Source organism: Zeus faber (genome assembly GCF_960531495.2).
Source record: "Zeus faber genome assembly, chromosome: 2".
NCBI lineage: Eukaryota > Metazoa > Chordata > Actinopteri > Zeiformes > Zeidae > Zeus > Zeus faber.
In genome coordinates, this window is record NC_137189.1 from 24883907 (window position 1) to 24897331 (window position 13425).

Consider the following 13425-nt stretch of genomic DNA (forward strand, 5'->3'; position numbering starts at 1 on the left):
ATCCTTTAGATCAGTAATCCATCAGATTGTTAATCCATTAGATTAGCAATATGGTTATTTCTGTGTTGATATAACGGTTGCTGTTTGAACCAGTTTAAAACGTCTGTTACCTGCAGGGTGAAGCCGGAGCTCGAGGACCTACTGGAGCACCAGGACCACACGTAAGACTTCTGGGATCAGAGATTAGAAATTAGAAAGACTGCCAGGCGGCCATTTTGGATCCACGGTAATAAACTTTATGATGAAACCAGAAACTGGTGGAAACGTCACCTTTTTAGGACTTGTTCATTGGAAACAAAAGTGTGTACATTTTAGAGATAAAGTTCAATCTACTGAGTCTAAATTATATGTGGTTTTCCCCCAAAGTACAGGATATATTTATATTAGATATATAATAGTTATTGCATTGATTGCATATTTTCATATTTACTGCCCATTATTCAGGGTCCGAGTGGAGCCCAGGGGATTCCAGGGGAGGCCGGGGAACCTGGACTGATGGTAGGACCTGTACCAGATGACCAATCACATTCTGCCATTTCACTTCCTGTTTAGACTGTTAGAAATAAAAGTACAGCGTTGGAGCTCTAGCAGTGTTTCCAGGTCTGCGGTTTTCCCACGAAATTGAGCTTCTTTTGAAGTGTTGCCACGGGTTGAATTCTTTTGTCCGCTTGTTGGGTATAACTATTTTGCATTCAAATGACATGAATAATATCTATAAATACAAAATAAATACAAATGGGTCTGGGGATGATGTATGGAACGAAACCGTGCAAAATGGGGACACTTTCTCTGTGACTCTGTAACCCCTAATGTTCTAAATATTACCAGTAAGTGCTGAATGCTAAGTACTAAATCAGCAAAATGTGTTTTCTATTGTTTAAATTCAGTGTGTGTTTTCCAGTTAGACAAAGATAAAAATAATATAATTTTTTTTTTACAAAGGAAATGTGTCTTCTGCGTTCTTTTTATTTTGTAAAACAGAAATGTTTAGTTTACCTAGACTCAAACTGAAAATAATTAACAATAAAAGTATTATTTTCTAACTTTTGTATTAGTGTTGGTAAAATGATTCATATTCTAGAATCAGTATATAAGTATGTATAAATCCGACCTTCTGTGGTGCAGGGTCTTCGGGGCCATCGAGGACCTGATGGAGCCCCTGGGAAATCTGGACCTGATGTAAGTCCAAACTGTTTCTACTCACAATACTATTACAATATCCTTATAATAGTATGTTTAAACTATTATGATACTATTATACCATACTGATACTATTATTATTACCATCAAACATCTTATAATTCTACAGTTTGTAGATTAGATTACATTTGTAGACCATCTATTATCTATCTGAAAAACAGTGTACATAATCCTTGCAGTCATTCTGAAGTTATTTACAGTATCGCATGTATTGCAAGTCAAGGTTATATAAGAATTATATTTTATATTTATGTTATTATTTCATTACTTCCTCAGGGGGAGGCCGGTCCTTCGGGGGTTACCGGGGAGCCTGGATTTCCAGGATCAGCGGTAACATCTCAACAACATTATTATGATAAATTAATATCCATTATGGAGCTAAGTTCATGCTGTGTCAATATAAAATTGAATATCAGAATATTAGAATGTCAATATATCAGAATATCAATATATCAGAATATTAGGATATCCATAATATCCATAATAAGCCAAGGTGTTAACATGGCTCGGCCAATCAGAGTTCAGGATCTTTGTTCTGAACGGTTGTTGTTTCCAGGGGGCTCGAGGATTTCCAGGACTTCCAGGACTTCCAGGATTCCATGGTGTCAAGGTAGTTACTCTACCTCTATTCCACCTCTACTCTACCTCTACCCCAACTCTACCTCTACTCTACCTCTACCTCTACCCCAACTCTACCTCTACTCTACCTCTACTCTACCCCAACTCTACCTCTACTCTACCCCAGCTCTACTCTACATCTACTTCTACTTCTACTCTACCTATACTCTACCTATACTCTACCTCTACTCTACCTCTACATCTACTTCTACTCTACCTATACTCTACCTCTACTTTACCTCTACTCAACCTCTACCTCAACTCTATGTCTACTCTACCTCTATTCTACCTCGACTATACCCCTACTCTCCCTCTATTCTATAGGGAACTGACAAGGGCAATATCTTTATGGAAATATATTCCAGCAGATCAATACTGATATTGATTTTGAAACACTTCCTCAGGGAACCTCTGGACTTCCTGGATCAAGAGGAGAGACCGGAGCCGTAGGGTCCAAGGTACGTCTGCGTAAATGGGTGATCCAGGGCCCTCCAAGGGCCCCTGGGAGCAGCTCCAGGGTTACCAAGGGAAATTGTACCATAATTTATCCACATGTGAAATTGATTAACCACAATATTATATATTATATTCTTTTGTATGATGTGTTTTATCTGCATCGTCTCTCAGGGAACATCTGGAACCTCTGGAGGGATGGGAGCTCCAGGTTCACCGGTACGTTAAGCATCGATCAATTACTGATCCAACCAAACAATTTCTGATCCAGCCTATCAATTACTGACCAAACCAATCATGTAGTCAAGAAGTACAAACTTCACTAATCAATTGCTTATAAACAAATAACCAATTACCCAAACCAATTACTTACCCAATGAATCACCTACAGGCCTGACCAATAATTCCACACTCATACGGTAAATTCTTAATCAGTTACTGACTGCCAACAAATCCACTACTGGCCAATTGATTGATTACCAACCCAACCAATTAGCCAGTCAGGTATTGATTGTTGCTGGTTCTCTTGCAGGGTCCAGTTGGGATGCCGGGAGAGCGGGGGCGGCCCGGCGCCAGCGGCCCAGTGGTAGGAACTGGAACTGCCGGAAAAAAGCAAATCTGAGTCTGGCGGCCATGTTGGAGGGTGACCTCACTTTCTTTCTTTCTTTCTTTCTTTCTTTCTTTCTTCAGGGGAAACGTGGTCCAGCCGGCCATGTTGGTAAACCAGGTCCACTGGTAAGATTGATATATTATATTATGTTATATTATATTATATTATATTATATTATATTATAAATCTTAATGCTGCAAATTTTCTATCATCAGGGTCCTATGGGAATCACCGGCATTCCTGGTTTCCCCGGCAGCCCAGGAATGAAGGTGATATCACGGTTTAATTTTTAACACTTTTAATACGTATATGATCTTAAAGAGAATTAAAAAAATAATGATTTAATGATATTAACGCCAAATGTATTGCTCTTCTTTATTGAAGACATTTAAAAACATCACTACTCTGCTGGCCTCTTTAATAATCTGGATACGATTCGATTCCTGATAAGATTGCTAAATGATAACTGTTCTAGTTGATTCATTATGTGGTGGTAAAACCAGCGGTGGACTGATGGTCTAACGTCCTAATGTGTTCCTGGTCCAGGGCCAACCCGGGCCGACGGGGGTGCGGGGTGGTGAGGGCCCCCAGGGACCCAGAGGAGAAGTGGGCCGGGTGGGACCCTCAGGAGCCGGGGGTAAACAGGTGGGTCTGGGTCCACACTTTGAGTCATTACCGTTCAGTCTGAGCTGCAATGCAGTAGCCATTTTATTAGGAACAAGCTGATGCTACACTACATTCAGGGAATTTGTAGATCAGGCCAGATCTGCCCCGATATTCCAACTTGGAATTATTACTTTAATGGCTGCTCCTTTGCACTTTCCCCATTAGGAGGATAGATTTTCATTAAGAATTCCAAATCTAATTGAAAGTAGATACATCATCTGATCGATTCAACAAACTCTACGGAATTAAAAAAGACAACACATTTTTTCACATTATTATTTTTTATTATAAAGAAATGAAATTTTATGGTGAAATTTTGGAAACACTATAATATTTTACACACAGCAAGATCCCATCAAATCCACATAATAAAATATCACTTTACGCACATATGTGTCTTTTTCTATCTTATCCTTTTCTTTTGATCTTTCTTATTATTATTTTATTTTGTCTTGTTTCCAGGGATCTCACGGCCCAGATGGAGCTCCAGGTTCCAGAGGCACCACAGTGAGTAGAGTTAACTGGACTTCAGGATTATAATGATTTACAGGAAAAAGAAAAATGCTGGACCACCGTCTCCTATTCGAAATACTTCAAACAAGGAATAAGGAATGGTTTGTTTGTTATTGTTGTTATCATTGAGACCTTCTTGTTCTGCTCTTCCAGGGCCTGGCGGGGGTCCAGGGTCCAGCTGGGCTCCTGGGTCCAGGCGGACCCCCAGGTCCCCAGGGAACCACAGGAGTTCCAGGACCCAAAGGCCAACTGGTAGGGACTGGAAGCATGTTATCGAAGTTCAATCCATGATGAAGATGATGATGACGGGGATGATGGAAATGATGATGATTGAGTTAATGATGAGGATCATGGTGTTGAAGATCATGTGGTTCTTCCTCTCAGGGTGAAGTTGGTGTTCCTGGGTTCAAAGGAGATGTTGGACATATAGGAGAGACGGTAAGAAACTCAGAGAGATTGATTGATCGATCTATCGAGTTATTGATTGATTGGTTGGTCAGTTGATTGATGGATTGATAAGTTGATTTATTGATCTGTTGATTGATTGATTGATTGATTGATTGATTGATTGCTAGGGAGAACACGGAGCCCAGGGGGCGTTGGGTCCAATGGGTGAGGAGGGGAAAAGGGGACCTCGAGGTGACGCCGGGTCCATGGGATCCCCCGGATCCCCTGGAGAAATGGTGAGCCAGTCTACATGTGATCTTTGACTTCTGACCTCCAAACACCACAAACTGACTGAGGTTGTGGCTTTGCTATTTATTGATTACTCACTCTTAAGAACATAATAAAATGTTTGACTGTTGTCACAGGACAAAATCCTACATTCTGACACATGAATTTTCAGGAGCGTGACATTGGATTTGTAATGTTCTTTACTGTAATATCACATTTTGTCCTGCAGGGGGCCCCAGGAAACAGAGGCTTCCCAGGAACCGATGGACTACCTGGCCCCAAGGTGGGTATGCTTCTTATAAAAACACATGGAATATTAGAATTTGAATAATGGTAGTTAGGGTAAGATGTATTTGCACTTTACTGACCCCATTGGAGAACGTTAGTCATTACAGCAGTCAAATAATATAATACCATGTATAATGTATAATACCATGTATGATGTATAATACGATGAATAATAAAACATTGGCTGTTTGATCACCCAGGGTGCCCAGGGAGAGAGAGGACTACTGGGATCTCCTGGTACCAAAGGTTCTGACGGAGACCCAGGACGCAATGGAGAGCCCGGTTTGATTGGCGCACGGGTAAGTTGTACACAGAATTTAACTCTTTTTTTTATCTTACATGTTTTATTTATTTAGGGAAGGTGTTTTTTCAATAATTTTGGTTTTGTGGTGGTTTCCAGGGTCTGACCGGATTGATCGGCATCCAGGGAGCGGAGGGGAAGCAGGGACCCATGGTGAACAGGAGCCTTTAGTTTATTTATCTACCTTTAGAATTGTGCTATAATGTAATCCACTCTAACCTAATCTAATTTAACCTATCCTAGCCTAACCTAACCCAATCTAACTTTACCTCATCTAATCTAATCTAACATATCTAACCTATTCTGTCTAACTTAATCTAATCTATCTATCTAAAATATCTAACCTAACCTAATGTATTTTACCTCATTTAAACTAACCTAATATAACTTTATCTAATATAACTTTATCAATCTAAAATAGTCTAATCTAATTGAATCTAACAAAACATAATCTAACCTAATGTAATCTAATAAAACCTCATCTTTCTAACGTAATCTAAAACAACTTTCTAACCAAGTGTATGTATCTATCTTATATAACCAAATCTAATGTAACCTCATCTAAACAAATCAAACTAATCTATTCTAGTAAATGTAATCTAATCCAACCTAATATATAATATACAGTATCTCACCCAATCTAATATAAAATAATCTTTCTAACCTAATCTCTAATCTAACTTAATCTAATTTATCTAACCTAATATATCGAACCTCATCTAAACAAATCTATCTAGTCCAATCTAATATATCTACCCTCATCTAAACTAATCTATCAATCTAATCTAATCTATATAATCTAACCTGATCTATCTAATCTCATCATATATATCTTTATCTAATGTAATGTAGTCTAATCTAATCTAAATTAATCTAAACTAATCCATCTATCTAAACTAATCTTATTTAATCGAATCTAATCGAATCTAATCTCTCTCCCCCACAGGGCGGTTCAGGAGAGGATGGTAAACCAGGTCCAGCCGGTTCCACTGGAACCAGAGGCGTTGCAGGTTCCATGGGCCTTCCAGGACCAAAGGGCTTCGCTGTCAGTTCCTCAGAGCAGTTCTACCCCATTGTTTTTTCTCAGATTTTTATTATTATTAATCTTCTCTGCATTTTTCGGTCTAAATGGTATTTGAAACACGGCAACCGCAATATGCAGAGACATGTTTGAAGTCTTGTTGGAACCGGGATTTTTCAGACATCTTGTGGTTCAAGTTTGATCAATATCTTTGTACATTTGGAGCAGGAATCCGTGAAAAACTGTTTCAAATTTAGCAGGAGTTGAAGAATGTTGGCACACCTCGATTAGTTTGAGGAGCGGGCGCTTTGTGATATCATCATCTGATGTTATATAAATCTGGTTCTCTGGTCATAGAGTTCGTACAGTTACGCTGTGTAGACCTGGTTGCTTTGCGTAGTATTTCCACTTGTTCGCGACGACAGACCGGAGGAGCTGATGCCGCATTCAATGTAAAATCTTAAAATTGTAACTTGTGCGGCGTTTCACAGAACCCCACAGAACCCCGAAAACTGTTGATAGGAAACAATGGTATGCTTTATGCCAGGATCAGACTACACAATATTTTTGTCTTTCATGATGGTCACCATGTCTGGTTAGGTGATCAAAGTGCCATCAATTCTTGGCACTTTGATCTTGACTATATTGGTTAACTGGGCAGAAAACCTACAACCTACTGCTCAGTCTAGGCATGAAAATACAAAAAAAGAGATGTTAGACGTTTCGTCAGGGTGGTCACCAATTATGTCACTACACGGGGTAAAGATGCTGATCCTGGTAGTCTGATCCTGGCATTATGGAAACTCGGAAAATTGAATACGTACCTAACACGAATAAACTGGACCCTAATTATTATTATTATTATTATTATAAGTATTATTATTAGTATTATTATTAGTATTATTATTAGTATTATTATTATTATGTCATAATAATTATTAATTATTATTATTATGGATCCAGATGAAACAGCTACCTGGTCCTGATGTGTTTGTTTGGTTTCCAGGGCGACGCTGGAAAGGCCGGAGATACGGGAACTTCAGGATCCACAGGGCAAAGGGTTCGTCGCTGATCATCACTCGGAGAAAGATCTAGATTCACGGAGGAAAGATGTAGAACTAGACGTCTTCACAGGTCCACCTGAACCCCCCCCCTTCACCGACCCGGGACCCCAGGCCTGACCCGGGACTCAGACAGGTTCAGTCCCGGGTCACCTTTCGTAACCTGCAGAGTAGGGAGTAGGGAGTTAGGCTATATTTTTTTACACTGGTGGTTCCAATTGGATCTCAAACTTCCCGGGTCCAGAACATTTACATTTACATTTAGTCATTTGGCAGACGCTTTTATCCAAAGCGACTTACAAGGGAGAATAACATTCAGCTACATTGCGACAGAGATTAGTGTAACAACAACATTGGTGTAACAATAAATACTGCAAGGTGGTGCAAAGTAATTGTAGATTAGGACAGGACGTACTCACTGAAGAGCTGGGTCTTCAGGTGCTTCTTAAAGACAGAGAGGGAGGTCCCCGCTCTGGTCATTTTTGGCAGCTCGTTCCACCAACGTGGAACTACAAATGAGAATAGCCTGGATTGCCGTGGCTGTATGGCCGGCAGAGCCAGGCGACGCTCATTTGACGAGCGCAGCATCCGGGGGGCAACATGTGCTCTTACAAGAGCATTTAAGTAGGCGGGAGCATTCCCAACAATCACTCTGTAGGCCAGCATAAGAGACTTGAACTTGATGCGGGCGGCTACAGGTAACCAGTGGAGCTCGATGAGCAGCGGAGTGACATGTGCCCTCTTTGGCTGGTTGAACACCAGTCGCGCCGCCGCAGTTTAGACAAGAACAAGATCATTGTGAAGATCTCTAACTGAAACTTGTTATTTTAAACCCATATGAAATAAAAATGCATTGATATATATTAAAATGTAAATGATTAAACTGACAGAGTGTTGTTTCCAGGGAGCGAATGGGAAGGATGGGGAGGAGGGCGCTGCAGGTCCAGCAGGTCCAGCCGTAAGTACCAGGACCAGGGGTGGGACATGGGTGTGGCCGGACCCCCCAAACCCCACTGTCGAACCCCTCACCATGTCTTCCGTGTTCTAGAAATTGGATCTTCTCTCAAATTGATCTTTTCTTTCAAGGGAAACGCGGGCAAGAGAGGAGAGCAGGGTCCTCAGGGAATCAGCGGCTTCCAGGTAGGAAACACTGTCACCGTCACAATAACTCCAACTTTATTTACGGTAAATTTAAGGATTTTTCCTCCTGCTACAAACATGTTTTTGGCAGGTTTTCAGCCAATGGGGACAAAATGAAAAACCTGTGGCTTCTGAGCAATTATTATCATTAGTGACACCTGGTGTAATGTAGAGACCTCGAAATATGAAATATCATTTTAACTCTCAATCATCTTTGAGTCCATTTCACAATAAACATTTATATCAGTTAAACTCAAATTTATAACTTAATCCTTCGTTATAGATAAATTGTCAACATGATTTCAGGATCAGAGATGGTTTTGATGCCACGAGTAAAAAAGTTATTTCATAATCAGGAAATATATATATCTGACGGCCTCATTTCTTTACTCATTGTTTTGTCTAATATATTTTGTTGACTTTTTTCCTGCTCTTTCTTTCTACTGTTCTTTGTTGAAAGTCTGTTTTGCTCCTTTTGCAGTAGCTTGTTGTTATTGAAGTCGAGTAATTGATATCAAGGTTATTATGAGATTAAAAGTATTTGTATTATTATTAGTGGTAACTGTACTAATAGTTATAGTCCTAGTAGTGAAAGTAATAATAATATGAAAAATTAGTAGTTTCTTTCTAACGTCATTGTGTCTTCAAGGGTTTGCCTGGACTGCCAGGGTCTCCTGGAGAGTCAGGGAAACCAGGGACTGAGGTACAGCAAAATTCTGTATAAATATAGAAATGTCATATAAATGCTGTATATATATATATATATATACATGCTAATAATTTGCTGATGGGTCCCAGGGCATCGCTGGAGAGGTGGGAGCTGCGGGTTTGACTGGTCCACGGGTGAGAACTTTTTAAAGAGAGAGAATTTTTAAAACCATACATCACATCCTGTTTGTTCCTCAGGTTCTATCAACAGTGAATATTCAATGAAGCTCTATCCATTTTCTGTTACTGTCTGTTCCTGCAGGGGGAGCGAGGGACCCCCGGAGAGAGAGGTGAAGTGGGACCTAATGGCCTGCAGGGGGCAAAAGGAAGTCCAGGAACTCCAGGACCAGATGGAGCCAAGGTAATGAACCAGCGAGTCCAGTTAGATACAGGGACGGGAGGTTAAATCTGAGAATAATCTAGAAAACAAAAACTTTTAGAATTTTTTATTATTTAGGAATCGTTATTTAAGTATCAGTAATAGTATCGTTATAATATCGATATTGCGATATAAGACTAGATATCGTTATCATGTCGATACCTGATATTAGACTAGATATCGTTATCATGTCGATACCTGATATTAGACTAGATATTGTTATAATACAGATATTGTGATATAAGACTAGATATCGTTATAATATCGATATCATGATACAAGACTAAATATTATTTTAATATCGGTATCGCGATGTGAGACTAGACATAGTTATAATATTGATATTGTGATATGAGACTATACATTGCGATAATAATGATATTGTTATCATATCGATATTGTTATATCGATAAGACAGGAATCTTGTTATAATATCGTGATATGAGACAAGACATAGTTATAATAGTGCAATATCAGGCTAGTTATCATTATAATTGACATTGTGACTACATATCGTTATAATACATATATTGTGATATAAAACTAGATATCATGATTATATTGTGATACAAGACAAGATATTGTGATAATATTGTGATACAAGACTAGATATTGTTATAATATTGCGATATGAGTCTGGAGATCATTACAATATGGATATTGTTATGATATGGATATTGTGATAATATGGATATGGTTCTGTCCTCCAGGGCAGTGCTGGTCCCTCTGGAGGGCTTGGGGAGGTCGGACCCCCTGGACTCCAGGGGATACCTGGAGAGAGAGGTATCCCTGGACCCTCCGGACCCAAAGGAGACGCAGTGAGTTTCCGCTGCGCCTCACATCCTGTCATTATTGGATTAAGTGAAATTAAATATTACATCTATGATATGATACGAGATATTGGATCACATGTGACCAGGTTTCTCTTGCATCATAAATAATGTAAGCATTATTTTTATTTTATGATTAAAATAAAATAGACTGTGTATTGTTATAAGAGGTCCAGCCCACAGGACTAATTGGACCCCTAATTGATCCTTAATGTTTTTGTTTGGATTTTTATTATTATTTTTCTCTTAGGCATTTTTCCAGCTGAAAGTGTCTGGCGCACAGCAACCACCAAACCCATAGACATTAATAAAGTGTCGTTGCATTCGGGGCATTCCAGACATTTCGTGGCCCAAGTTGGGGTGGTGGAGCGTGGCGCTTTGTGACATCATCATGGAATTTGTTATATATGTGCAGGGTATAACTCTGGGGGATCTTTTGCATTGGGCGAGGTGCGCAGTGTAGACTCCATTGGTTGCTTTGCATGTGTCTATGTTGGCATTTCCACTGTGCCTGGCTGATACTGTTGCAGTGTGTGCAGACAGCTGCATTTTCAAGTATGATATTATTACAAGTTTAATTGTGATGAAAACCTGGGACAGTGTAGTAGTGAATGTTGAAAACATCAGGGGACTCCTCCCTGGAGTCCTTACCCTACTTACTGGACGAATTCACTGCAAGAACGAGTCGTTTGCGAATGTGAGAATCACCAGAAATCGTTTGGGGGTTGGTGAACAAATCAGTGAACAAATCTTTTTCGTGAACTAAATCAAAAGATTTGTGTCCTTCAAAGGAATCGGAAAGCCCACCACTGCTGCTTCATGTAGACAGACAACCTGAGCAGGTGGTCCGTTTAATGGAAACTCAGAAAACTGTCACTCGTGCTGCGTTTTACAAAACCCCAAAAACTATAATCGGTCACAGATTATAGGAAGTAGCCGGAAGTTCTAAGAACCTTTGGAGGAGGAACAATCCCTTTCTTTTGTGTTGATTTATGGAACCTCGGAAACCTGTAATACGTACCTAACATGACTAAACTGGACCCCATGTATTGCTGCCTACAGTTATTATATTATGATGATGATTATTATTATTATTATTATTATTATTAATAAAATAATAACATATTTGCAGGGTTCAGTTGGAGAGAAGGGCCTGGAGGGAAAAGCTGGATCTGATGGAGCCAGAGTGAGTTCATGTTTAATGCTGAATATTAATTAAAAGTTTGTCAATGTTTAGAATATAAAGACACCTTTAAATAAATAATGTTTATTCATTGCACTGGCTTGGCTGAATGGAACTTTATTAACATAATGATAATATTTAATTATAATTTAATACATATGAAAATACAATTAATATGCATTGTAATATAATTTCTATATACTGGATACTGAATTGATATTTTTAAATGGTTTTAAATCAGACAGATACATACAAACATCAATGTAGAGAAATTAGTTAATCAGAGAAATAGAGATGTAATCAGAGAAAGAGAGATGTACATCATCACGTTAGCTTAGCGTTGTTAGCAGATCCAGTCCAGGCCTCATAATAACCTTACTTCCTGTGTTTCTGAAGGGACTGACAGGTTCTGTTGGACCAGTAGGACTCAGTGGACCTAGCGGAGAGAAGGTGAGAACCACCAGCTTCAAGATGAGATGAGATATGATGAGATTGGATGGATGGATGTAATTGATGGAGTGATTGATAGACTGAGTCATGGACAGATGATGGACAGATGATGGATGGATGGATGAATATATGGCAAATGGAGTGATGGACATAATTGATGGAGTGATGGTTGGAGGGATGGTTGGATAGATGTAATGGATTAATAGATGGATGCATGGATGGATGGATGTAATGGATGGAGTGATGGATGAATGATGGAAGTATGGATATAATGGATGGATGTAATGAATGGATTTAATGGATGGATGGATAGACAGATGGATGATGGATGCATGATTAACTTGTCATTTATCTCCTCCAGGGTGAACCTGGACCTCAAGGACCGACAGGACGTCGAGGCTCCAGAGCCATGGCTGTCAGTGAGACTTTTTTGAAAAATAAATGTGTTATTTTTCTATTTGTTTGTTTGTTTGTTTGTTTGTTTATGCGTTTGTTTATTATTACAATTGTATTTATATGTTTATTTATAAAAAACATTTTTTAATGGTTTAACAACGTTTTTAACTATCTCTGTTTTAATTCATAAATGTATGTATTAAATAGGACTATGGCATTTATTTTGGTTCATTTTGAGCAGTGATAGTAGATTTAATTCATGTTGAATTTCACAAACTGTTTACGTGGAAATACCAAAAATTCACAATAAAAGTCTCTCTCTTGAAATGACAGATTTATTTTCAGAGGTTCTATTCTTGGAAAGAATGCCAGAAAAAGTGACGACATTTCTTTGCCTATTGAGACTTTTATTGTGAAGTACTTCTTCACAATAAAAGTCATTCACAGAAAAAGTCTGTATTGTTCTAGCTTGAAACTCCTTCAATTAAGTGACTTTTTCACATGAAATAAACGTTTCTGTATTTTTCTACGCCCTCCATGTTGTGTTTGACTCCATCAGGGCTCCCCGGGAGAACCTGGCCCAACCGGAGCTGTGGGCTTCCCTGGATCCCCGGTACGAGGAATCAGACCCAGTATTATTTGTAGAACCTTTTAAAGCAACAGGAAAATATCATTCATAGACAAGTTTATTTATAATCAGTTAATAAACAAGCTAACACACGAAGATTCTGAATCTATCAACTTCCTGTTCCTGTTTTTTTTCCCAGGGTCCCGATGGGCAGCCGGGAGTCAAAGGCGAGGTGGGCGAGCTGGGTAATAAGGGAGAGGGCGGGGCCCCGGGCCCCCAGGGGACTGCCGGCAAGCTGGGCGCTCAGGTACTTTTAAATTTGGAAAAAATTGTACTTTTTTGGTTTCTAATTGTTTTTTTGAAAT

General features: G+C 39.2%; 1 protein-coding gene across 2 annotated transcripts in view; it reads left to right on the top strand.

Annotated features, from left to right (window-relative positions):
• LOC307248283 (uncharacterized protein) overlaps positions 1 to 13425 on the top strand; it is a 39396-nt gene that overhangs the window by 9671 nt on the left and 16300 nt on the right. For both annotated transcript variants that reach the window (XR_013844769.1, XM_080024631.1), the window contains exons 10-40: positions 117 to 161; positions 445 to 498; positions 1126 to 1179; positions 1477 to 1530; positions 1757 to 1810; positions 2223 to 2276; positions 2446 to 2490; positions 2804 to 2857; positions 2962 to 3006; positions 3097 to 3150; positions 3428 to 3526; positions 4010 to 4054; positions 4214 to 4312; positions 4445 to 4498; positions 4636 to 4743; positions 4965 to 5018; positions 5224 to 5322; positions 5424 to 5477; positions 6271 to 6369; positions 7352 to 7405; positions 8311 to 8364; positions 8493 to 8546; positions 9196 to 9249; positions 9345 to 9389; positions 9517 to 9615; positions 10344 to 10451; positions 11596 to 11649; positions 12043 to 12096; positions 12458 to 12511; positions 13052 to 13105; positions 13260 to 13367. Coding sequence is in view for 1 of the 2 variants with exons in the window: in XM_080024631.1 (XP_079880757.1) it covers positions 117 to 161; positions 445 to 498; positions 1126 to 1179; positions 1477 to 1530; positions 1757 to 1810; positions 2223 to 2276; positions 2446 to 2490; positions 2804 to 2857; positions 2962 to 3006; positions 3097 to 3150; positions 3428 to 3526; positions 4010 to 4054; positions 4214 to 4312; positions 4445 to 4498; positions 4636 to 4743; positions 4965 to 5018; positions 5224 to 5322; positions 5424 to 5477; positions 6271 to 6369; positions 7352 to 7405; positions 8311 to 8364; positions 8493 to 8546; positions 9196 to 9249; positions 9345 to 9389; positions 9517 to 9615; positions 10344 to 10451; positions 11596 to 11649; positions 12043 to 12096; positions 12458 to 12511; positions 13052 to 13105; positions 13260 to 13367 (2016 nt within the window). In the remaining variant the exon portion in view is untranslated. The remainder of the gene's footprint in view (positions 1 to 116; positions 162 to 444; positions 499 to 1125; positions 1180 to 1476; positions 1531 to 1756; positions 1811 to 2222; positions 2277 to 2445; positions 2491 to 2803; positions 2858 to 2961; positions 3007 to 3096; positions 3151 to 3427; positions 3527 to 4009; positions 4055 to 4213; positions 4313 to 4444; positions 4499 to 4635; positions 4744 to 4964; positions 5019 to 5223; positions 5323 to 5423; positions 5478 to 6270; positions 6370 to 7351; positions 7406 to 8310; positions 8365 to 8492; positions 8547 to 9195; positions 9250 to 9344; positions 9390 to 9516; positions 9616 to 10343; positions 10452 to 11595; positions 11650 to 12042; positions 12097 to 12457; positions 12512 to 13051; positions 13106 to 13259; positions 13368 to 13425) is intronic.